The following is a 25041-nucleotide window of genomic DNA, read 5'->3' on the forward strand; positions in this document are numbered from 1 at the left end:
ATAGGGAGATGGCAAGAAAAGATATAAATATGGATATTCAGAGAGAAACACAGAAGACAGACAAACACAAAGAAAATGAAGGCAGAGACACAGGAGAGTGAGAAAGGAAGACAGAGAGAGACCTACAGAGTAGGAAAGTTGGGGAGACCGAGAGTCCGAAATGAAGAGACAGACAGAAACCCAGAGGGAAGGAGACAGAAATGGACACAGAAGGAAAGGGAGAGAGAAAGACAGAGACAGGGAGGCATGGAGAGAAACAGGAACACACCAGGAGAAGGAGACAGAACAAGACAGGTGGACAGAGAGGTAGAGCCAGAGTGACAAGGTGACAGAGATCTATAGAGAGTAGGAGGTGGGAATGTACAGGTACAGACGGAAAAACAGAGGCATCTATAGAGGGAGAGAGATGGGCATCACCAGTTCACCCAAAGAGGAACAGAGAGAAAGAAATACAGAGTTTTTGTTATTTGAAATCATGGAAAAGTATGGAAGCAATGACATTCATCACTGAGACTCCTGGTCCTGAGCGACTAGGGGCTTAGAGGTTCCAGGACCCCTCTAAGTGAGGCCACTGACACCTTCACTCTGACTCAGGTTCCCAGGGCTCCCTGGGGGCAGCTGACCCACAACTCTGTGGGTTCACCGTGGAGCCCCTGGGGGACAAATCCCAGTGCCCAGCCCCCTCCAGGGGCCCTGGCACACGCTCGCACGCGCACACATGCAGACCCACAAGCACTCACAGCTCCTTCCAGAGAGCGGGCCTCACAGCCAGTGCGCGCGGCCACACCCACAACCACGCACGTGTGCGCACTTTCTCGTCCCCGGGGCTTCGAGGGGAGCGGCTGGGATGCGGGAGGGAGGCCGAGAAATCGGGCAGACGGGAGGAAAGACGGGGGTGGGGGTGGGGTAGAAAGCGAGGGAGAGGAGCGCAGAAATGGAGAGAGACAAGAGGGGGGACGAGAGCAGAGAGCAGAGGAGGAGGCCTGGGAGGGCAGGGAAGGACGAGACGGAGGCCCTGGGAAGGGAGGCCGTGGAGCGTGGGGGTGCGGGCAGTGGCGGGAAGCGGGTGGAGCTGCCCGGCTCGTCCGTGACCTCAGAGCCCCTGGCCCAGCTCCTCCCTGACGTCAGCCCTCCTCCGCCCCCGCCCGCGTCGGTCTTCAAATGACCCGGGGGCTCCCCAGCTACAGCGAGACCCGGGAGCGAGCAGGAGAGAAGCGCCCGCGGGACCCACAGCGATGACACAGGTGCGTGCGGCCGTGCGGGGACTCTGGCATCTGTGTGACCCCGTGGGGGGTGGGGGAGGCGCAGCGCGCTCCTGTGCGTGATGGCGACCGTGGGACAGTGACCCCGTCGGAGCGTTCGGGTTCCATCCCCTTGTGAAGGTGGCTATCCCGTCTGTAGTGTGTGAGATGGGACAAGTGGTTGCGGAACCCGCTGTGTCTGCGTGCGAGGTGCGGGTGGGCGAGGCAGAGCTGTATTTGCTTGACATGTGGCCGGATTTCTACTTTTTATGTGTTCAATGACTATTAAGTTGAACCAAATGAAATCACGGCTATCTGGTCACTTTTGCTCTTTCAAAATGGCCATGTCATAGGGCTCAACCTTAACTGTTACTAATCTTCTGAAGCTCTGTCCCTTTGCTCCCACCCAGACACACAGCGCCTGTGTGTTTGTTGCTCTGTGGGTATCCGTTCCTGGTTTAGCTCCTTCCTGCCCAAGGGCCTGTATTCTCAAGTTCACCTGTGTGGTTTTTGGTGCGGGTCTCAGGATGGCTAAATTCTAAGAGCAGGTGTCTGGGGTTAGTTCTAGAACATGAATGTCTTCCTATGTGGGCACATTCTGTGTGTCATGTCACGTGTGAATATATGTGAGGGGCTGTGTGTCCACAGCAGATACCGGTGTGTTTCTGAGTGTTGGCATTAGAGCCCTCCAGTGGACACAGATCTCAGCGATCCCCAGCACAAACTGGGCCACATGGAGAAAGTCAGACGGGACCAGGTTTGGAGCAAAAGGACAGAGAAGGAGAATTCCAGAAGTACTAATAATGTAATTACTAATACTGAATGATTACTAGGCTAAAAGCTCTACCTATAGAAGCTAAAAGCCATATCCTATAGAAACAGCATGTGAGTCACATACATGATTTGAAATTTTTTAGTAGCCGCATTTTTAAAAGTAAAAAGAAAAAGGTGAACTTAATTTCAATAATATATTTTATATAACCCGATGTATCAGGGGTCATCAGACATTTTCCGTATAAAGCTAGATGGTCAATATTTGAGGTTTTTACATGTCATATCTCCACTGCAACTACTCAACTTTGGTGTAGGGTGAAATCAGCCATAGACAATATGTAAACAGAAGAGCGTGGCACATAGCCACACTTGATTTAAAGATACTGAAATTTGAATTTCATGTAATTTTCCCATGCCACAAAATACTATTCTTTTTACTTTTTTCACCCATTTAAAAGTGTAAACACTAGGGATGCCCAACTGGCTCAGTTGGTAGAGGATATGATTCTTTTTTTTTTTCTAAGATTTTTAAAAATTTATTTGACACAGAGAGAGAGTACAAGCAGGGGGAGCAGCAGGCAGAGGGAGAAGGAGAAGCAGACTCTCTGCTGAACAGGGAGCCCCATGTGAGGCTCGATTCCAGGACCCTGGAATTGAGACCTGAGCCAAAGGCGGATGCTTAACCAGCTGAACCATCCAAGTGTTCCTGAGCGTTCTTGATCTCAGGGTTGTAAGTTCAAGTCTTACACTGAGTGTAGAGGTTACTTTAAAAATAAAATCTTGGGACGCCTGGGTGGCTCAGTGGGTTAAACCTTTGCCTTTGGCTCAGGTGATGATCTCGGGGTCCTGGAATGGAGCCCTACATTGGGCTCTCTGCTCAGCAGGGAGCCTGCTTCCCCCTCTCCCTCTGCCTGCCTCTCTGCCTACTTGTGATCTCTCTCTCTGTGTCTTTCAAATAAATAAATAAAATCTTAAACAACAACAACAACAACAACACCTAAAAACTAGTCTTAGCTTGCAGGGTTGTAGTAAAGAGGGTAGCAAGCATTTGGCCTGAGGGTTGTAGAGTGCCAAACCCTGCTACCTCTCAGAAATAGGATTTCATGAATAGATGCATCAGACTGTACTTGCTATAACATAACATAAAACTTCATAGCAAGATTTAAAAAGCTATCATTTCATTATGTAACCAATGCAAAAATACTAGCGAGACATTTTCCTCTCTTTTTTTCCCAAATGAAGCCTTCAGAATCCAGATGTGTAGCACATTTTTGTGCTAATCTATAATTTTTTAAAGATTTTATTTATTTATTTATTTATTTGACAGAGAGAGAGAGAGATCACAAGTAGGCAGAGAGGCAGGCAGTGGGGCGGGGGGCGGGGGGGAAGCAGGCTCCCTGCTGAACAGAGAGTCCTATGCAGGGCTCAATCCCAGGACCCTGAGATCATGACCTGAGCTTGAAGGCAGAGGTTTTAACCCACTGAGCCACCCAGGCGCCCCAGATATTGTATTTTCATTGGAGACACTTGATTTGCATTTAGAGTTCATAAAATTTACTAATAAAAAAGAAGCTTGGAGCCCCTGGGTGGCTCAGTGGGTTAAAGCCTCTGCCTTCTGCTCAGGTCATGATCCCAGGGTCCTGGGATTGAGCCCTGCATAGGACTCTCTGTTCAGTAGGGAGCCTGCTTCTCCCTCTCTGCCTGCCTCTCTGCCTACTTGTAATCTGTGTCTGTCAAATAATTAAATAAAAATCTTAAAAAAAAAAAAAAAGAAGCTTCCTACACCCTACCTGTTTCAAACATACTTAAAAGCTTTCCAATAATTGAATCAATTAATTTAACTTAAATAAAATAAAAAATTCAGTTCCTTGGTCATACTGGCTGCTTTTCAAGGACTCAGTAGCCACATGTGGCTGGTGACGCCTGTATTGGACAGCACGAATCTGTACCCTCATGACTCATTTAACTCATAAAAAAGACCATGAGATGGGCGCTGGTGACACAGGAGTTTAGAAGATGATGGAGCCAAACTGTCTGAATGGCCTTAGGCAAGAGCATCACCGCCCTGTGCTTCAGTTTCCTTATATGTAATAGGAGCAAGTAACAGTAATGACCACACTTGGAGCAGTACTTGGCGTGTAGAATGGGGCTAAATCCCCATTTTACGAGACAAGAAAATGGAGGCAACCCCTCTCTCTGATTCTGAACTCTTCCCAAAACATATACTAGGCACTTGGCCCTGTTTGAAACCTGAGCAGTGAAGGAGAATGTGGTCATGCATTTGGGAAGTCAGAGAAAATACTCCTCCACCTGTGAGCTTCAAGACCTTGAGCAAGCCACTTTTCCTGGCTAATCAGTCCCCAGTTTTGCTGTGTATATGGTGGCAGTAAACATTATCTGCTCTTTCTCTCCCCTGCCCCCCCATCCCTGCCCAGCTCTCCTGAGGAATAAAGCCAGTATATAAGCTGGTGGTTCAACGATCAGATTCTTGGGTTCAAATCCTGGCTTCTCGGTGATCCAGGTGTGACCTTGGGTAGGCTGCTCCACGTCTCTCTGACTCAGTTGCCTCCTTTGCAAAATGGGGATGACAGTACTACCTCATAGGGCTGTTGTGAGGATTTAAATAACTTGGTTTTTATAAAAACTTACAGCAGCATCTGGTACCTACCATACTACATTATTTTTAAGACGACGATGATGATCTCAACCCTAAGGAACCTTTCATTGTGAGATGAGTGCTATTTTATGTGTCACTAAGAAGCGGGAGAGGAGGAGAGCCCCTGTTAATGAAACTGTGACATTTCGTTGAGTGTAATCCTCACGGATTTTTAACACGGAGCTGTTTAAAGTGTGTGTGTGTGTGTGTGTGTGTGTGTGCGCACGCCTGGGTGGCTCAGTGGGTTAAAGCCTCTGCCTCCGACTGGAGTCATGATCCCAGGGTCCTGGAATCGAGCCCCACATCAGGCTCTAGAGAGCCTGCTTCCTCCTCTCTTTCTCTGCCTGCCTCTCTGCCTACTTGGGATTTCTGTCAAATAAATAAATAAAATCTTTTAAAAAAATGTGTTGGGGGGGGTGTTGTATTAGAATCAATATAATCAGGCATTGAGCTTTGCTCAGTGTTTGCCACAATTATTTTCATTAGTGAAAATAACTTTGCAGTACTCGGAGATCTTTACAAAAAGGGGATGTTGTATTGGTTTTGGGGAAAAAACCATAGGTTTTTCCTTCCCTTTCCAAGAGGATTTCAGGACTCTTTCCCCTTGCTATCCCCTCTCTGCTCCCAGCAGGATGTGCCCAAGCCCACCCAGGCCGCCCGCCACTGCTCAGGCCTGGCCCGGCGGGTGCTGACTATCACCTTCGCGCTGCTCATCTTGGGCCTCATGACCTGGGCCTACGCCGCCGGGGTGCCGCTGGCCTCTGATCGCTACGGCCTCCTGGCCTTCGGTCTCTACGGGGCCTTCCTCTCCGCGCACCTGGTGGCGCAGAGCCTCTTCGCGTACCTGGAGCACCGGCGGGTGGCGTCGGCGGCGCGGCGGGCGGCGGCGCGGGGGCCCCTGGACGCAGCGGCGGCGCGCAGCGTGGCGCTGACCATCTCGGCCTACCAGGAGGACCCGGCGTACCTGCGCCAGTGCCTGGCGTCCGCGCGCGCCCTTCAGTACCCGCGTGCGCGGCTGCGCGTCCTCATGGTGGTGGACGGCAACCGCGCCGAGGACCTCTACATGGTGGACATGTTCCGCGAGGTCTTCGCCGACGAGGACCCCGCCACCTACGTATGGGACGGCAACTACCACCAGCCCTGGGAACCCGCAGCGGCGGGCGCTGCAGGTGCGGGCGCCTACCGGGAGGTGGAGGCCGAGGACCCGGGGCGGCTGGCGGTGGAGGCGCTGGTGAGGACGCACAGGTGCGTGTGCGTGGCGCAGCGCTGGGGCGGCAAGCGCGAGGTCATGTACACGGCCTTCAAGGCACTTGGCGACTCCGTGGACTACGTGCAGGTGAGTGACAGGTGCCTGCGCCCCACCGTGGCCCTGACGCTCGAAATCCGTCTTCTCTAGGAGTCTTCCTTCAGGGCAGAGATTGGCATGGACCTGTTTCTAACTCCCTTTGTTTATCCAGCCGTTCAGTGTAGGGATCCTTTCGGTCACTGGTCGCACATTCCTTCGTAGATTCCTCTGTCCGTCCATCCAATAAGGAGACGTTTGCTTCATGCGTGTGGAGATTCACTAATTCCTCTCTTTCTTCATTCATTCATTCTCTTCCTTTTACTCCTACTCATACATTTTTAAAAAATTGTAGTTGTCATCACTCACAGTCATTCGTTTATTTTATTCACTCACTTACCTGTTGGATGCAGACTCTTTCCTTCCCTCGTTCACCCATGCATCTATCCAGTCATCCGATCAATCTAAAGATTTATTCATTTATCCATCCAAGGTAGAAATCATTCATTGTTTTATTTATTCACCCCTTCAGTGTGGAGATTTCTTCCTGTCTTCATCCAATGTAGAAATTCATTCAGTAATGCACTGCATTAATTTTCAATTGCTGCCTAACAGATGACCACAAATTTGGCAGCTTGAAACAAAACACTTATTATCTCCTAGTTTCCAGGAATCTGGAGTCTGGGCAAAGCTTAACTGGTTCCTCTGTTCGGGTACCATCAGGCTCTGATCATGATGTCAGCTGGAGCTGGGTCTTATGTCGGGCTCAGGGACCTCTTCCAAGCTCATTGTTTGTGGGCAGAATTCATTTTCTTGCAGCCATAAAACAGCTTCTTCCAGACCAGCAAGAGAAAGTTTCTGACTTTTAGACCTTCTTTCAAAGGGCTCACCTGATTACGTCAGACCCACCCAGAAAAATCTCAATAGATTAGGCAACTTAATTGCATTGCAAAACTCCTTTACTATTTGTATATAAGGCAATATAATCATGGGGGTTATGTGCCATCACTTTTGCCATATCTATGGTTTAGAAGCAAGTTACAGGTCGCACTGACATGCCAGAGGAGGGTGTGATACAAGGCTATGGGTCTTAGGGAGGTCCTCTTGACTAGATATTGAAAATGACTACGAAATTTAAATTATGTTCGGATTGGGTGCAGATTGTCCCAGCAGTTCCCTACGCTTTGGTCCTCTCTCCTCAAGCACCAACCCTGGGCAGGGATTTGGCCTGATCCTGGCCCCTTCCACCCCCCAGGTCTGTGACTCGGATACAAGGCTGGACCCCATGGCACTGCTGGAGCTGGTGCGGGTGCTGGATGAAGACCCCCGGGTAGGGGCTGTTGGGGGGGACGTGCGGATCCTTAACCCCCTGGACTCCTGGGTCAGCTTCCTAAGCAGCCTCCGGTACTGGGTGGCTTTCAATGTGGAGCGGGCTTGTCAGAGCTACTTCCATTGTGTGTCCTGCATCAGCGGTCCCCTAGGTGAGCAGGGGTGGGGCTTGGGAGAATCATGGAGAGAGCAGATGGGACGAGAGGGAGCCAGAATGGCCTGAGGATGTGACTGAGATTGGGGACAAAGATGGGGCTGCAACAAGGCTTTGGGATAGGGATAAGACTGGCTTTGGGATAGGGATAAGACTGGACTGGAGGTGGGATGGTGTTTCGTGGGGTTGGAGAAGGGTGTGGATGGAGATAGGGAATGGGGAAAGGTTTGGGGGAGTGAATGGGATGGAATTAGAGTCAAGGACAGGGTTGGGGCCAAGTTTGGGGTTGGTGAAGGGTATTTGGATAGGGGTGAGTAGGGGATCAGGCTGAAGATGGATATGGGGTTGAGGATGGAGTTGGGGTGGTTTTGCTGTCAAAGTGGGTGTGGGTGTAGTTCAGGGACAGGATTGGGGCACATTTGGGGTGGGTATGGAGTTGAAGAAGGATTGGTGTTGAGCAGAGAATTGGGGCTGGAGTTGTTGCTGGGGCCAGGGCTGAGGACAGGATTGAGATGGTTGAGGATGAGGGCAGAATTGGATGTGAGTTGAGCAGGAGATAGGACTAGGGACAGTACTGGTTACAGTAGAGGCTGATGCTCCTGCACTCCCCGCCCCCACCTAGGCCTATACAGGAACAACCTCCTGCAGCAGTTCCTTGAGGCCTGGTACAACCAGAAGTTCCTGGGCACTCACTGCACCTTCGGAGACGACCGGCACCTCACCAACCGCATGCTCAGCATGGGTTATGCCACCAAGTAAGCCAGGGGCTCAGGTAGCAGGGGTGTGTGGAGGCCACTGACTGTGTGTGTGTGTTGGGAATTCTCCAAACCCAAAGTATCTTGTGGGACAGTGGGCTCTCCCAAATGAGACAGGAAGCGTTGGAAGATACTGGAAGGGGTGCCATTACATTGATTGTATGACCCAGCGAGGCAAGGAGGGTGTGGGGGAATTGCATCTAGAAGACAGGACTCAAGATGGGGCAGGATGGCTCTGCCCCAGCAGTGCCAATCAATCCAAGTGTGGTGGGAAGGGAAAGGGCGTGGGATCTAACAAGAGTGTGAGCAAGAAGAATCAGGAAGAGCTGAAATTCAGTGAGACTTGGGGAGTATGGGTTCAACCACGAGTTCGGGGGAAGGAGATATCTATAAAGCTAGACCCCATGAAAGGGCCAGAGAGAACTTGGGGGTACACCAAGGGAACTCATGCATTCATTCACAAGGCAAGCATTCATTACAATGTGTTTTATTTAAGTAATCTCTACATCCAATGTGGGGCTTGAACTTAGGACTCCAAGATCAAGAACAGCACGCTCTTCCCCAGCCAGGCGCCCCTTATGTTTTAAGCTTCGAGGAGGCAGCAGTTGACAGGAGACAGGAATTCATGCTTACGCCTACTGGGGAGACAGTGACTAAGCAGAACCTGTAGCAGGCTGGCTAATGGGGCTGGAAAACTGATGTGCCGGGAAAAGGGCTTAGAGAGTCTGGGGGCAGGGTATGAAATGTTAACCAGGATGCCCTAGGAAGAGAAGGGATGGAGGCTGGAAAGGGTGCAGCTGGAGCCCTAGCAAGGGGGAGAGCCTCAGGGGACGAGGACAGAGTGGTAATGGGGTGTACTCAAGAGAGGCTTATGGGCCACCCAAGAACTCTGAACGAAGATGAGGGGGCCATGGGAGGGCTCTTGGCAGAAGGGTGACGTGTTGTTCTAACAGGATCCCTCTGGCAGCTGTTTTGAGTACAGACTGCAGGAGACAAGGACAGGGAGGCTACTGAGGATGCCAGACAGCACAGGGGAAGGAGATGCGACGGTTGTCAAGTAATACCCATGGGGACAGAGTAGTTTGACACCTTCCACCAAACTTGACGGTCTCTGGCCACCCGATGACGGTTCATAAACGGGATCCTAGCCTTGGGCAGGCTTAGCTGCCAATCGGGTGGGGCTTGACCAGGGTGTCCACTGTGGCCACGGGAAGGGCTTGATAGGTCCCTTGAGCCCCAACAAACGGCTGCCTCCGGGGAGGAACATCGCCTGCCAAGAAGAGTGAGCTCTGGAGTCTTCGTAATCAGTTAGTGATAGCATTAGTAATAGGTCAGTTAACTGTAATGACATTAGTAACGGCAGTCGTGGTATTAGTCATCAGGCAAACAGTAGTAGTTGCTAATACTTATTGAGCAAGTACGACGGATTTGTCCTTGGCGTGTAATACTGATCTGGGGCTCACCGCAGCCCTATTAAGTAGGAATCCTTGTCCATCCAATTTGACTTCTGAGAACAGGAGGCCCAGGGAGGTCAAGAAAGCTTGCAACCCTGGGGCAGTCGGACTGGCGCTGACCCCAGTGCTGGCCTCAGGGAGGGTGGCGCTGATGGCCTGCCCCGTCCCCTCTCACGCAGGTACACCTCCCGCTCCCGCTGCTACTCCGAGACTCCCTCGTCCTTCCTGCGCTGGCTGAGCCAGCAGACGCGCTGGTCCAAGTCCTACTTCCGAGAATGGCTCTACAACGCGCTCTGGTGGCACCGGCACCACGCCTGGATGACCTACGAGGCGGTGGTCTCGGGCCTCTTCCCCTTCTTTGTGGCGGCCACCGTGCTGCGGCTCTTCTACGCGGGCCGCCCGTGGGCGTTGCTGTGGGTGCTGCTGTGCGTGCAGGGCGTGGCGCTGGCCAAGGCAGCCTTCGCGGCCTGGCTGCGGGGCTGCCCGCGCATGGTGCTGCTCTCGCTCTACGCGCCGCTCTACATGGGCGGCCTCCTGCCCGCCAAGTTCCTGGCGCTGGCCACCATGAACCAGAGCGGCTGGGGCACTTCCGGCCGGCGCAAGCTGGCCGCCAACTACGTCCCCCTGCTGCCGCTGGCCCTCTGGGCCCTGCTGCTGCTCGGGGGCCTGGTCCGCAGCGTGGTACACGAGGCCCGGGCCGACTGGAGCGGCCCTTCTCGCGCGGCCGAGGCGTACCACCTGGCAGCAGGGGCCGGCGCCTATGTGGGGTACTGGGCGGTCATGCTGACGCTCTACTGGGTGGGCGTGCGGAGGCTGTGCCGGCGGCGGTCGGGGGGCTACCGGATCCAGGTGTGAGTCCAGGTGTGCGGGCTGCTCACCCGAGGGACTTCAAGGGAAGCGAGAGGACACCAGCAGGGGCCCCAGGGAGCCACGAACTTGCTGGGTGATTCTCTGGGCCTCGGTTTCCCTCCTCTGTGAAGTGAGGGTGTCAACCTGATTCTTCAGCCTGGACTGTTTTGGGGCTGGGACTTCAGGGTCTCTGGGGAGGGGTATTTATTGATCAGGGCGTGGATTTTTAGGAGTGGGAGGACAAGAGTCCCCACACGCTGTCCTGGGGCCTCCTTCCTCCCGGTTGTTATTTAATATCCATTTGTACTGTGTGATTAGGATGTAATAAAGAATTTTATTTATTTTCTTCTGGGTCTCCACCCACCTTTTTTTTTTTTTTTTTTTTTGAGAACTGAAGGGCTATAGTGTTGAAGGCTGGGGACTCGTGGCTCTGTCTCGGGGGCAAGCTGTCTGAATGGAGACAGGCTCCTTCTTCAGGAAACAGGGCTAATAATTCCATGGGTCACAGCTGTGAGGGCAAAATTTCTCATCTTTTCATCACAGGTACTTATGGACTGCCTGCTATGCAGGAACACGGTTAGGTGACGCAGAGGACATTTTCCTGGTCTGTCCACTTGGCTACTCTCTAAGAAAGGTTAAGTCATACATTGTCTCCTCAAACCCCTAGCACCTTACCCTTACCTTGCTTCCCATCTCACTGATCCTCCCAGTGATCTGCGTCTGTGCCCACACAAGCCACCTACTCCCACTCCTGAGGGCCAGCTGTCTGCTTCAATGCCAACCCCTTCTACCGGGGCACTGGACCTCATGCCCTGGGGTCCACTCAAAGATCTCACGCCTTCCGTTCTTCCCATGTCATCAGTTCTTCCCTCCCCACAAGTCTTTCCCAGCAGCATTCAAATGTGCTGTCACTCTGATTTTTAAATACATTTTAAAAATGTGTTTATTTATTTGGTAGGGTGAGCGGTGAGGGAGCACAAGCATTGGGAGTGGCAGAGGGGGAAGCAGGCTCCCCACTGAGTAGGGAGCCCATTGTGGGGCTCGATCCCAGGACCCCAAGATCATGACCTGAGCTGAAGGCAGATGCTTTAACGACTGAGCCACCCAGGTGCCCCCCACTCTCTGATTTTTAAGATTCCCTGTCTTGACCTATTTCCTCCTAAGCTACAGTCTCATTTTATAAAGATAATCTCTACCCGCAATGGGGCTCAAACTCACAACCCCGAGATCAAGATCTTTTGCATACTCTACTGACTGAGCCAGTCGGTCACCCCATACCATCTCGTTTCTAACAGCAAAACTCCTTGAGAGCTGTTTACATTTGTCTCCAATTTCTCTCCCACAAAGTTCAGCCATGTCAAGTGTGTAATTCAGTGGTTTTTAGTAAGTTTATAGACTTGTGCAATCATTACTGTAATCTCATTTTAGAACATTTTCGTCACCCAAAAAAGAATCCCATACCCACAGGCAGTCCCTTGCATTCCTCGCCCTGAAACCACCTCGATGCCCTAGACACCCATAATCTACTTTGTCTCTACAGATTTGCATGTATCATTGGCTCATTCCTTTTTATTGCCAAATAATATTCCACCACAGGGATGTGTCACATTTGGTTTACCCATTTATCAGTTCACTGACATTTGGGATGTTTCTGGTTTGGGGCCATTGTGAATAATGCTGTGAACATTCACATACAAATTTTTGTGTGAACACGGGTTAAGTTCTCCCCAGGGAGATTCTCAAGGAGTGGAGTTGCTGAGTCATGTGGTGAACCTGTTTAATTTATTGAAGTGCCAGATGGCTTCCACAGTGCCTATACCATTTTATATTCTCACCAGCAAAGGAGGAGGGTTCCAATTTCCCTACATTCACACCAACATTTGTTATCATTTTTTTTTTTAAATTTAGAGAGAGAGGAGGAAGCAGGCTCCCTGCTGAGCAGAGAGCCCGATGCGGGACTCGATCCCAGGACCCTGAGATCATGACCTGAGCCGAAGGCAGTGGCTTAACCCACTGAGCCACCCAGGCGCCCTGTTATCATTTTTAAATCTAAAAAAAGATTTATTAGAGAGAGCTGAATGGGGTGAGGGGTAGAGGGAGAGGGAGAAGCAAACCCTCCGCTAAGCAGGAAGCCTGATGTGGGGCTTGATCCAAGGACCCTGGGACGCTGACCTGAGGCTAAGACAGACAGACACACCCAGGCACCCCTCACCTGACTTTTTGATTATAGCCTCCCAGATGGTGTGAAATGGTATCCCACTGTGGTTTTGTTTTGCATTTCCCTGATGACAAGTGTGGCCTCCCACTGACTTTTAAACCCATGCCAATCAGATGACTCCCCTACCACTGCTCTATGGAAATGGTTCTGGTCAAGTTCATCAGTGATGTCCCCGTTGCTAAAACCAGTAGTCAATTCTCAGGCCTTGTCTTTCACCATGTGGCAGCATCTGACCCAGCTGATCCCTCTCCCCATGAAATGCTGTCTTCACTTGGCTTTCAGAATGCTGCAGCTAGCTGCCTGGCTTTCCCCCTGTTTTCCTTCTCAGTTCCTCTTTATAGTTTGGACTGCTTAACTTTGGAGAAACCTCCTCCTACCCACTTCTCTTATCCATCTACACTCATTTCCTCTGTGTAACCAGTAGCATGGCTCTGGATACCTCACTCACGCTCCATGCCTGGGAAGGGGGCTCTGCCGCTTGTATCTTCAGATCAGACATCACCCCTAAATTTCAGACTCATCTACCCAACTGCCTCCAAGACACTTCCACTTGGGATACCTCCCTTACCTCCCTTACCAGACCCAATCCCTCATCTGTCCTCCTCATTCCACATGAAACCTGCTCTTCCGACAGCAGTAAACGGAATTCTGACACTCCAGCTGCTCAGGCCAAAAAAAATGCTAGAACCACACTGTGCTCAACAGTGGCCCCTACCACACAGGATTGGTTTGGTTTTTTTTTTTTTTTTCATTCACTCATTCTTTGATGATATCAATTAGTCCCCAAATCATTGACCAAGTATTTACTGAATTCCATGTTTTGCCAGGTTTGCAAATATAGAAATGAATAAGAGGCAGTCCCTGCCTTCCAGCAGCCCCTAGTCAAGTAAACAAAGAGGGTTCCAGAGTTATAACCAGGATGCCCAGACACTTATGACTTTTATTTTCATAGATGAAGGACAATTTAAATGATTAAAGCTATAAAAGATTATAAATTTAGCTCCTCAGGGGTGCCTGGGGGGCTCAGTCAGTTAGCATCTGCCTTTGGCTCAGGTCATGATCCTAGACTCCTGGGATGGAGTCCCAGATCCGGCTCCCTGCTCAGTGGGGAGCCTGTTTCTCCCTCTGCCTCTGCTTCTCTCCTTCTAAAATAAATAAATAAAATCGTCAAAAAAAAAAATTAGCTCCTCAGTGTCACTGGCCACATTTGACTTGCCTCATGGCCATGGGTGGCTGGAGGCCACCACAATGGACAGTGCAGATCTAGAATATTCCTGTCCTGGCAGAGGGTTCTACAGACATTGGCACTGCCATGCCTGTTGACACATGCCCCTTCTCCTTTCTTCCCCTCATACCCAATATTCTGATTCATCAGCAAACCCCACTGGTTCTACCTTCAGGACAGATCTAGAATCACTGCTCCTTACTGTCACCACTTTGTCCCCGAGCTGCATCTCCTTCCTGGATTAAAGCTGTCTGGATTACCACAGCACCTAACACTGGTTCCCGCTTCCACCCCTGCTGCTAGAGTTTATCCATGCATTAGCCATCCCAAATCAAATCAAATCATGACCTTCCTCACCTCAAAAACTGTCCATAACTCTCATCTCAGAGGAAAAGCCAAACCTCACACTGGCCAAGGTCCTGCGTGATCTGGTCCCCTCACATTCTCTCTGCGCACACATTTCCTAAAGTCTTCCTCCAGATGCCTCCCCACAGCCATGTCCCCAACACTAGGCACATTCAGGGGCTTCTGCCCCTGCTAGTTTCTGACTTGATCCATGTCTTACTGTGCTTAATTTTCTTGTTTATTATCTGACCATCCATTACAATCTAAACTCCATGGGGCGCTGGGTGGCTCAGTCAGCTAATCATCTGATTCTTGATTTCAGATCAGGTCATGATCTCAGGGTTGTGAGATCGAGCCCCATGTTGAGTCCCACGTCAAGTTCAATAAGGACTCCATTTCTGCAAGTTGAAATGTCAAAGAGACTGCCAGAAATCTGGGGAGGGGTCTGGGCTTGTATCTGAAGTCCTCAACACAGGACCTTGTACTGACAACTCTACATATTACTGTCATTAGAGGAATAGTCACCTGGGCATAAATGAGGTATGCTGGCCTCCTCCTACCTTCGTTAGTAGTGACCACCGGCAAAGATGAAAGAATTGGGGCGCCTGGGTGGCTCAGTGGGTTAAGCCGCTGAAGCTAAGCTTCGGCTCAGGTCCTGATCTCAGGGTCCTGGGATCCAGTCCCACATCGGGCTCTCTGCTCAGCAGGGAGCCTGCTTCTCTCTCTCTCTCTCTGCCAGCCTCTCTACCTACCTGTGATCTCTCTGTCAAATAAATAAGCAAAATCTTAAAAAAAAAAAAAAGATGAAAGAATCTACAGAGCTGAAATATATTCTTTATTTTAGGAATGAAAACAGGATAAGGAAGAAAAAGATACCTTTGTTAGCTGCCCTGGAAGTACCATCGAAAGAACATCCTGGGGAAACAAGGAGTGATTTGTGTTGGGGGGAAAGGTTGGGGATTAGATATCCGGGTTCTGGAAGCCTGGGTTCCAAAGGTAGATAAGGCCTGTACTCTTAGATCTGAGGGAAGAGGGCCTGGAGTTTTGGACTCCTGAAACTGGAGGAGGAGGGGACTGGGAGCCTGGACTCTTGGGTCTGAGGCGTCTAGACTCCTAGGTCTGAGGGAGGTGGCAGCTGGGGGCCTGGGATCCTGGGTCTGAGGGAGGAGGGAGGTGGAAGTCTGGATTCCCGAGTCTGAGGGAGGAGGTGGCTGGGGGTCTGGACTGCTGGGTCTGAGGGTGGTGGAAGTCTAGACTCCTGAGTCTGAGTGAGGGGGTGGTTGGGGGCCTGGACTCCTGGTCTGAAAGTGGAGGGAGGTGGGCGCCTGGGTCTGAGGGTGCTGGACACCAGGTCTGAGGAAGGAGAGCGGGTGCTGCTGGGACTCCAGGGTCCTGGGAACTCACCACACCATAAGGGTCGTACCGGCTGACGCTAAGGCCACGACAGCCGCGAGCAGGCACTGGTTGCTCAGCGTCAGAGCCTCGGGCTTGGCCAGCAGCTCGCCCAGGCTTGGCCTCCAAGGTTTGATCAGGTCTGCCTCCCGGGGCGCCCAACGCAACACTTCCCGAAAGGAGACCTGGAGCTCGGTCTCCCCACGTGGGGGCGCACCAGTCACTGCGGGGCACGCACATCAGTCAGGCGCGAGCCCCGCCTCCCGCGCAGCCCCGCCCCCCCCATGCAGCCCCACCCGCACCGTTAAGAAAGAAGTAGAGCCGAGCCAGCGGGATCTGGTCGTGCACGATCACGCAAGAGAATGTTCCACGGTGCGCGGGCTGCACCGGCCGGATCCGCGCCAGGTATCCCCGGGCCCACGGGAGGTCTTGGAAATAGGACACGTCCTGCGTCCGGACCTGAGGGGCGCTCGGGCTGAAGCGGCGGGAGGAGAGGAGCCTCGCCCGAGCCCAGGTCAGATTCCCTCTGCCGGGTCTAGCCAGTACGCCACGCTCAAGCCCCGCCCCCGAGATAGACCACGCCTCCTTGAGCCCTGGGCCCATCCCTTACCTCAAAGTCACCGACCCTTCACGCACGACCCCGCCCCTAGAAGCGGCCTCCGGAGCCTTGCCTCCACTTCTAAATCCCGGGACCCCCCCCCCCCTTACACGAAGCCTGAATCTAGACCCAGCTCCCCCGATCCCCACCCGCGGCGTCCTGGCCCCGCATCCTCTAGGGAAGCATAACCCTCCTCCTAAGCCCTTTGCGCTGGCCCTGCTCGGACTCACACCTCCTCCTGCGAACTTCCAGGAATAGGTGATTTCCTCCTTAGGCAGTTCGAAGTTCACAGTGCAAGAGAACTTAGCTTCATTACCCCGAGTCACCGTCAAGTCCTGGACTGAAAACAGGTCCGCGTCACCGCCCGAGTCCGCCCCCGTTTCGCCGGGTCGCTTCCCGGCTTAGCTCCCGTTCCTCCCGTCCGGGCGGTTCCTTCCCCTTCCAGGCCCCGCCCCTCACCTGGGCAGTCCAGCGGGAGGTCGCAGACGGTGGAGTAGCACCCGCGGCAGCGGAAACGCCGGGCGACCTCCTGGAGTCCTGCAGGACGGAAACGCTTCAACTGGGCTCCATCCGCGTCCCCCAGCCCGGGTCCCCCTGGCCAGGTAGGGTCTGTGAAGCCTCCGGGCTCTGACGGCCACACAGGTCCCGGGCACCACCTTCCCCGCGCTCACTGGCTGGTTCGCAACGCTGTCTGACCTCTAGGACTCCTATTGGCTTGTTTTTGCTTTCGGGCCCGCCTTGTATTAGGTTTGTGTGCAATACCTGGTTTAATTGCTTTTCTCCAGGGTTCTTATTGGTCTCCTGTTCTAAATGCGAGGTTTGGCTCCCGACCACCTCCCTTCCCCCTCAATTCGAAGTTCGGGATGAAGAGCTTACCGCAGGGAGGAATGCAGGCCTGAACTGTGGAGAGAGAGGAAGCGTTACTATCCTGGAAGGCCTGGAGGTGCTCACCTGAAGCTCCCCCAGAGGACAGGTTACTGGGCCAGATGCTTTCCTGAGGGGGCGGAGCCAGGCCTGCCACCACCCACTTAGGGGGCGGGGGCAGGCCTGCGGCGTCCTACCCGCAGCCTTCCACCTGTAGGCGGGGCCAGGCCTGCTGTATTCCTCTAAGGCCCCGCGCAGATCCGCAGCTAAGGCGGGATCGACCCTGGTGTATTTCACGGGGCGGGGGCGGGGCTAGACCCTGGGCGCTAGTTTCAGGGGACAGGGTCAAAGGAGGGGGGCCCAATTAGAGAAGAGGTGTAGCCTGGCTAGGATTCGCCCATGGAGGAGGCCCAGTTGGAAAGGAGACGTCCCAGAGTGTGCAGGGTCCGGGAGATCCGGAGAGAGGCCCAGGCTAATCTTGGACAGAAGCATCCCAAGATGGGATTCTAGCTGGAAAGCAGATCCATTGAAGTGGGGAGCAGATTCTAGAATGTTCCTCGCAGGGGAAGAGGCTCAGAGGGACTGGACTGAGGGGAGAAGATGACTGGCTCAGGGTTTTAGAACTGTGTGTGCGTGCTTAGCTTCTTTTACCTTCTTTAAGCTGCTCAATGACCTTCCGCATTTTCTCCGCAGCATTAGGAAAAGCCACCTTAAAGGACCCTGGAGGGTGGAGGGGGGCCTTGTAGTAAAAACCCTTCCTCAAGGAAGTGTTTGTCACTTCTTCAGTCCCTTCCAAACCCACATGTGTAGTATATAAAACACCCTTCTTCTCCCCACCTCCTGCCCTGTCTACCTGGAAGGCTGACAGATCCCCCAAATCTCCTTTCGTGTGCCTCTGGATTATCTTTCTGATGGAACTCCTCTCTATTTATTTATTTATTTATTTTTAAAAAGATTTTCTTTATTTGACAGAAAGAGATCACAAATAGACAGAGAGGCAGGCAGAGAGAGGGGAGGAAGCAAGCTCCGCAGGGAGCCCAACGTGGGGCTCGATCCCAGGACCCTGGGATCTCCTGGGATCACGACCTGAGCCGAAGGCAGAGGCTTTAACCCACTGAGCCACCCAGGCACCCCTGATGGAACCCCTCTTTTGCATCCTCTGTGTTGACCTTGTTGAGTTCTGCCAGGCCCTATAAGATCTGGCCTAGTTTCCTCTACCTTTCTATTCCATGCCTGTTACCCACCTTTCATTTCCCCTAGTATGAACACCACCATAATTTCTATCACCTCAGGGCCTTTGCATGTGCTAATGTGTTCCTAGCACATCTTTCCCGCTACTCCCACTCATCCTTCATCTCCTACCTCATGTCATCTCCTTCGAGGTTTTCCCTGACCACACATCTAATCTAATCCAGCTCCCTATTTTTGCCTCTCCAGGTATTCCATTTGCTCCACATAGAGTTCTCACCAGTGTACAATTATATATATTTATATATACAATGATCATTTAAGTCTGTGTCTTCAGTTAGGAAACAGGTCATTCTTTAGTGCTATATCTCCAGAACCCAGGAGAAGGCCCTGAGTCTTAGCAAGCGCTCAGGAAGTATGTGTAGAATGAATTCCAGGATCTAGCTGGAGTGGAGACCACAACTGGTGGCCTGTGGCTCTAGTCCATCTCTTGAATGTGTTATATTTGGACTGGAAAGTATTTTTAAAAATGAACCAGTTGCCATCGTATAAAATTTGGGAAAGTCACAGAAAATGTTTGGCATCTCTTTTCCAAAATTTGGAAGAGCTCTAACACAAGAGACTGTATTTTCATGAGGCAGCAATTAGCTTGGTGGCAGCCACCCCCTTTCGCCAGGGCCCACACCTGCCACTTCATATGGTCTCCAGATTATTCATTTCTACCCCCTTTGATTCTTTTTATCTCTGTTTTCAAGGGTGTTGGAGTTTTGACCATTGTACTGGCCTCCAAACTGTGAGGTTTTGGGTTCTTCCCAATGCGGATGGCTGGCTGGATTGATTTACTGGTGAAGGTGGTTTGGGAATTTAGAAATCCAGCAGATGTGGGGCGCCCCAATGGCTCGGTTGCTTAAGTGTCTGACTCTTGATTTCTGCTCAGGTCATGATCTCAGGGTTGTGAGATCAAACCCTGCGCTGGGCTCTGCACTCAACACGGATTCTGCTTGGGATTCTCTCTCTCCCTTGGCCCCTTCCGGTGCTCTCTGTCTGAACTGTGTCCCTCCCACACTCATAATGTTGAAGCCCTAACCCCCAGGACCTCAGAATGTGACTGTACTTGGATATACAGCCTTAAAGAGGTAATTAATTTATAATTAGGCCATTAGGGTGGGCCCTGATCCAGTGTGACTGATTGCCCTATAAGAGGAGATCTGGACACTGACACACTGAGGGGAGAACATGTGAAGACACAGGAGAGAGAGAAGATGGACATCTACAAGCCAGAGAGAAAGGCCTGAGAAGGAACCAACCCTGCTTCATCTTGGACTTCTAGCCTTCAGAATTATGAACAAATACATTTCTATCTTTTAAGCAACCCAGTGTATGGCACTTTGTTAAAGGGGCCCTAGGAAACTGATACACAGGGATTGCTAGTTGCTTCCAAATATTTCTGTAGTAACATCACACTGCATTTCCACTGGGAAAGCACCCCCCAGCCCCACCAACCACCCAACTAAAAGACTATATTCCTCAGTACCCTTGCAGCTTCGTGTGGTCCTATGACCCACTTGTGGTCATATAACCAAGTTTTGGTCTGATTTGTAAGTGTAAGTGTTGTATGCGAGTCACAAGAAGGAGCCTTAAGAGAGAAGGGGCACCATCTTATTGACTTTTCCCCTTCCTCCATCTGCTGCCTGAAACTTGGATTTGACGGCTGGAGCTCTAGCAGTGATGCAGAACCATGAGGATAAGGACCACATCCTAGGATAGTAAAGCAGGAAGCTGGAAGGGGTTTGGGTTCCCCAGAAAAGGAAGTGGTGCTGCCACCTGAAACTTAAGCGCCTGCCTCAAGACTTCTAGCTTGTTTATGCCACTGCCTGTGCCTCTGTGATTTCAAACCATACAGAAAGGGAAGGAACTAATACTGGTGACAGAGTGGCTGATGGGATGTTCCTTGGGTATAAACTTGAGAGAGGGGGCACTGAAGCCAGGAAGTGGGTTCAGAATGAGGAGAGACTTAGACATCTCTCCTTGGCCACAGGGTGGGCATGTGGTCTGGAGATGGCAGGATGGTCAGGAGGATGGGATCAGAGTGGGGTGCTCAAATGAGAGTCCAGGATGCTGGAGAGTCATTCAAGAAATATCTCTGTGCCAAACCAAGTAACTCACAGGGAGGATGAGTGTGGGATATGCCAAGGGAGCTATGGCAGGGGTGTGTGTGTGTGTGCATGCGTGTGTGTGTGTGATATCTAAGTACGTCATGGCAATAAGGTAGGGGTGGAGTGAAATGTCCAAAGAGGCCAAGGGGTGAAGGTTATCTCAAGTGAACCATGAGGGGGCATGGGTAGATGTTGCCAAGTCTCCCCCAAAGAGGCGTGTATCGTTAGGAAACTTCCAGCTGTTTCAGACTATCCAGGTTTGAGTCCTGGCTCATCCGTCTGTGAGCACACCTGCCTCCCGTATGAAGAATCCATTTCAAGTCCCCTTCCCTGCATGACCTTGACCAAATATGTAACTTTCCTGATGCTCGCTTGGTAAAATGAGGACAATATTAGGATTGGGGGGTGGGATTTAACGCCATACAATATAAAAGCATCCCCATGCCAAACTACATGACATTGGATGGCTGCATGAGAGGATGTTCGTAAGTGCTTAGGATGGTGTCTGGTATATAGTATTACCATCTCCAAGTTTGAGATGGGGAAACAGAGGCACAGAGAAGTTAGGAAGGTAGCTGAAGGTCACAGAGCTAGATTTGCCCCCCGGTGGTTGAGCTGCATTCCCTCTGGCACACTGCCCTTCTCTCCACACCATACCACCCACTCCCTGGTTTATATACACAAACAGTATCACCTGCCACCATCCAGAGCCTCTCTGAGTCAGCAGGTCCATCTCTTAGGTCCTTCATCTGGGAGACCTGGGAATTGCCCTCCCCCCCCACACCCCCGCCCCAATACAGCCAGTCCCAATATCTCCTGGGTCCATCCTTTCTGTCCAGCTGGGCCCCAACTTCCCCATCTGAAAAGTGAGGTTACAAAACCCCACCGGACAGGGCTGGTATGAAGATGGCCTTCAGGAGGATAATTAGTTATCAGTTAGTACAGACACAGCCTCTCCCATGTGTGGGGCAGGTTTGGCACAGAGTCAGATCCATCATCTTCCTACCCCTCCCCTCTCACACTTGCCCCTCTCTGCCAGCCCTTGTCTTGGGGTTGCGACTGGTCTGAACCACTGCTGACCTCCTCACAGGTCTCCCTGCTTCCGCCTTTGGCCCTCGTGGCCTTGGTCAGATCCTGCCTCTTTCCCTCTCCCTAAAACCCTCTGATGGCTCCCACCTCAAGCTGAAGTCAGTTCAATGGTCCGCAAGAACGGCTCTCAAGTGCGTTCCTGGAGCAGCAGCGGCTGGGAACTTGGTTTCCTGGCCCTGCCTCAGACCTACTGGTCAGGAATGAAGGGTGGGACCCAGGAGTCTGCATTTCTGCATGCTCCCAGGAGCTTCTTGCACACACCAGGGCTTGAAAACCACTGGCCTCTGAAGTCCTACGGGATGTGGTTCTTGCGGCCTGACTTCAGCCTCCCATCGCCCACCCCCGTTGACTGCACTCCAGCCCTACACACTGGCTCTTCCTTTTGCCCAGGATGCTCTTTTGCATGCCCCTCCCCAGTTATCTGCCTGACTCTGCCACCTGGTTCAGGGCTTTCCTTAGTTGGACCTTCTCCTGAGCAACAACCCTGACCAGCCTATTTAAAATAACCACCCACGGGTCCCCCTGTTCCCTTTCGCTCCCTGTCTGCCTCCAGATCCTGGATTACCAACTGACATACTGCAGTGTTTCCCTGATTATGTTTATTGTCTGTCCCTCCCACCCCCCCAGTATGAGCAATGTGCGGGCTAGTGGTGTGCAGATTTGGTCACAACTATGTCCCCAGTGTCTCTGGCACATTCGATGAATACACCTGTCGGTCGTATTGCACCAGCTTCTCCCGGCCTCCAGTCTGCCCCCCTCAAAACCCCAGAGGGTCTTTCTGTGCCCAGAGCGGCGCCCCCCTTCCCCTGCTCATAGCCCGTGGACAGTCTTAAGTGTCCTTGACCTTTCAGCTAAACCCTGGACCTGTGTGTCTAGCTGTGTCCTGGATATCCCCCGAGTTCCTCACCTTCGCAATGTCCTAGCCCAGCTCACCATCGGCTCCCACCCCTGCTCTTTCTCCCGGGCTCCCTGTCTCACGGAGGACCCAGGGCCCACCCTCGCATGGAGCTGGACCCTGGGCGCTGTCCATTACCCCTCGACCCTAGTCCCCAGACAGAATGTCAGACCCAAGCCCTGTCCCTCCTGCCCTTGACTCTCTTCTTGAGTGCCTGCTTCTCCACCTTTACAACCCCGCCCCAGCTCGGGCCTCCTCACCCCAGCCTCCACCCAGGCCTCCCAGCCTCTACTGCCTCCCTGCTCCAGTGTGTCCCACACATAGGTCTAGGGGGGTCTTCTACATGAAGAACTGCACTTGCTCCTGCTCTCTTCAAAACCTATGACAAGATGGCCTAAGTGGGAAGAAGGTGTTTTCTGGAGTCCTCAGCACCTCCCCCCACCCTAGCTTTGAGTTGCTCAGGCCTTTCTATGGGGATGCGGGGATCTGCAGCTGAAGTCTTCTCCGTGCTGACTCCCCCAGATGTCCCCTGGGTGGACAGGAACCTCCTTTTGGGATCATTGTCAGAAAGCTTGGTGGGCAAGACCAGAAAAGAAAGGTAACAGCAGCCGCAGAATGAAGCCTGAGCCCTGGAGCAAGGACTGGCCAGTTTATGCGGCACGCAGTGCTCCCTCTCCCTCTGAGGCTCCTCCCTCTCACCGTACTGCACCTCAATCAGGGAGGCAAGGACCTTGTCCCATCTTATAGGTGGGTAAGTTGAGACCCAGAGGGAGGCAGTAACACATCCAGAACCTCATAGCCAGGAAGCGGGGGAGCCACACAGTTCAGAGCTCATGTCTACCTGACCCCAACTAGGCTTCAGACTCTAGGTCATTTCTGCACTGGTCTTTGAGCTCCCCACCAGCACCCATCCATCCCTTGCCCCCCGACAAGTAATCAATCTCATTCGGCTTATTAGCACTGCCTCCTCCAGGTCTGACACATTCTGTGCCCCCCCCCCCCACAGCCATCTCTTGTGGGTTTGCACCCCATGTCCACCAAACCATCCCCACCCCACTCACCCCGGGCAGTGGCCATCTCCTGGAGAGAGTGGGTCATCTGGGTGAAGGCGTCATGCAGATGGCTTCTCTCATCGTAGTCTGGGAGCAAGGGTGGAGGACACAGGCTGGGAAAAGCAGTTCCTCCAACACCACGTCCACGGTGTGGACATTCTCTGTCTCTCTAGGACACCTCCTGTTTCCAAGTCTTTGTCCTGGCCCCACTGCTATCCCTCATCTCTGAGTCTGTCCCACACCCCCTTCTATCTACCCTGTCTATCCTGCCTTCTCTAAGTCTTTCCCCCATTTCTGTTCTCCTTCTGGAGTCTGTCCCCCATCTTTACCCTCCTCCCGGAGTCTCTCCCCCATCTCTGTCCTCCTCAGAGAGTCTGTCCCTCATCTCTCTCCTTCTCCCTGAGTCTATCCCCCATTTCTGTCCTCTTCCCTGAGTCTCTCCCCCATCTCTCTCCTCCCCCGAGTCTATCCCCCACCTTCTCCACGAGTCTGTCCCCCCACATCTCTATCCTCCCCACTCTCTGAGTCTGTTTCCCCATCTATATCCTCCCTTCAGTCTGCCCCCCAGTCTCTATCCTCCCCCCCTCTTCAGTCTGTCTCCCAACTCGATCCTCCTCTCACTGAATCTGTCCCTCGGTCTCCGTCCTCCCCTCTAAATCTGCCCCCACCCTCCCACTCTGGGCGAATCTCTCTCAGTGGTTTTCCACGCTGTCCGGAAGATCGCTGTGCATTATGCGCCTCGCCCCCCAGGCCCCTGGGGGAAGTGACAGGTTGCCTCACTGATTTCAGTGTCTAGGAGGCCCTCAAAGGCCGCGGCGAATGCCTCCTCACACTTCTGCAGCTCCCGGCTCTGTACACCAATAAAGATCTGGCAGATGCGCATGCGCTCCTTATAGGACGTGAAGCAGAGGAGACAGGCCCAGGCGGGGGCTCTCAAGACCATGAGGGCGACCAGGGCAGATGGGACAGCGCTGTCTTGGGCCAGCAGGGCCATAACAGAGGGTCGTGGCCCAGGGAGAAGCTGGTGACCTTTGTGAGGTCACCATGGGGTGGGGGAGGGGCATGGGTACAGGTCAGAGGTTGGATTTCTGCTGCCGGTCAAATGTCAAGGTCTGGGTTTTCAGGGAGATGGGGTGTGAGGAGTCAGGGGTCAGGCGGGCGATCCCCCAGCTTGTGGATGGGCCGGACGCCAGGCTCCCAAGAACCTCACCTGTGACCCTGGATGTCCTCACAGGTTAAAGGGTCTCAGGGACCCAGAGGCCGGCAGTGTGGAGTGTAATGGCCTGACAGTCCCTGGGGTGGGGGGGTGGGGGGTCAGAGCAGAGATGGCACAGAGATACCGTGAGAGCCCGAGAGACAGAAACTGAGACATGGAGAGATACCGGAAAGCACAATAAGAGAGGGAAGGAGTGTCTGAGAGGCCGCAGGGTAGACACACAGCCTGCTCCAGAGACATGGCGGAGATGGAGAGACAGAGAAAGCAAAATAGAGGTTTCTTCATGGGAGAGAAATTCTTTGAGGGAAG

General features: G+C 52.6%; 2 protein-coding genes and 1 long non-coding RNA gene across 6 annotated transcripts; 2 read left to right on the forward strand and 1 right to left on the reverse strand.

Moving 5' to 3' along the window:
- The first annotated feature begins 964 nt into the window (after window positions 1-964).
- On the forward strand, window positions 965-10840 carry HAS1 (hyaluronan synthase 1). Its single transcript, XM_082710153.1, has 5 exons — window positions 965-1244; window positions 5300-6007; window positions 7209-7434; window positions 8059-8191; window positions 9825-10840. Exons 1-5 carry the CDS (start codon window positions 1236-1238, stop codon window positions 10498-10500), a joined length of 1752 nt encoding a protein of 583 aa, XP_082566279.1. The 5' UTR covers window positions 965-1235; the 3' UTR covers window positions 10501-10840.
- Window positions 10841-15096: 4256 nt separating this feature from the next.
- On the reverse strand, window positions 15097-24722 carry SPACA6 (sperm acrosome associated 6). Of its 2 annotated transcripts, XM_082710086.1 has the most exons (9): window positions 24297-24722; window positions 23526-23603; window positions 17788-17856; window positions 17149-17172; window positions 16732-16809; window positions 16503-16612; window positions 15977-16133; window positions 15687-15897; window positions 15097-15197 (listed from the first exon to the last, which is right to left on the reverse strand). In XM_082710086.1, exons 1-9 carry the CDS (start codon window positions 24508-24510, stop codon window positions 15164-15166), a joined length of 975 nt encoding a protein of 324 aa, XP_082566212.1. In that variant the 5' UTR covers window positions 24511-24722; the 3' UTR covers window positions 15097-15163. The 2 variants fall into 2 exon arrangements, 1 of the variants encoding a protein (XP_082566212.1); XR_014305387.1 differs by lacking the exons at window positions 15097-15197; window positions 15687-15897; window positions 15977-16133; ... (2 more) ...; window positions 23526-23603; window positions 24297-24722 and having other exon boundaries at window positions 16539-16607; window positions 16732-16867.
- LOC309852822 lies at window positions 16053-19696 on the forward strand. 3 transcript variants are annotated; one of them, XR_014305402.1, is made up of 4 exons: window positions 16053-16188; window positions 16718-16874; window positions 17058-17245; window positions 19262-19696. It is a non-coding gene; the product is annotated as an uncharacterized lncRNA (long non-coding RNA). The 3 variants fall into 3 exon arrangements; XR_014305403.1 differs by having other exon boundaries at window positions 17058-17215; XR_014305404.1 differs by lacking the exon at window positions 17058-17245.
- Window positions 24723-25041: the final 319 nt, after the last annotated feature.

This window comes from Mustela nivalis (genome assembly GCF_964662115.1).
Source record: "Mustela nivalis genome assembly, chromosome: 18".
NCBI lineage: Eukaryota > Metazoa > Chordata > Mammalia > Carnivora > Mustelidae > Mustela > Mustela nivalis.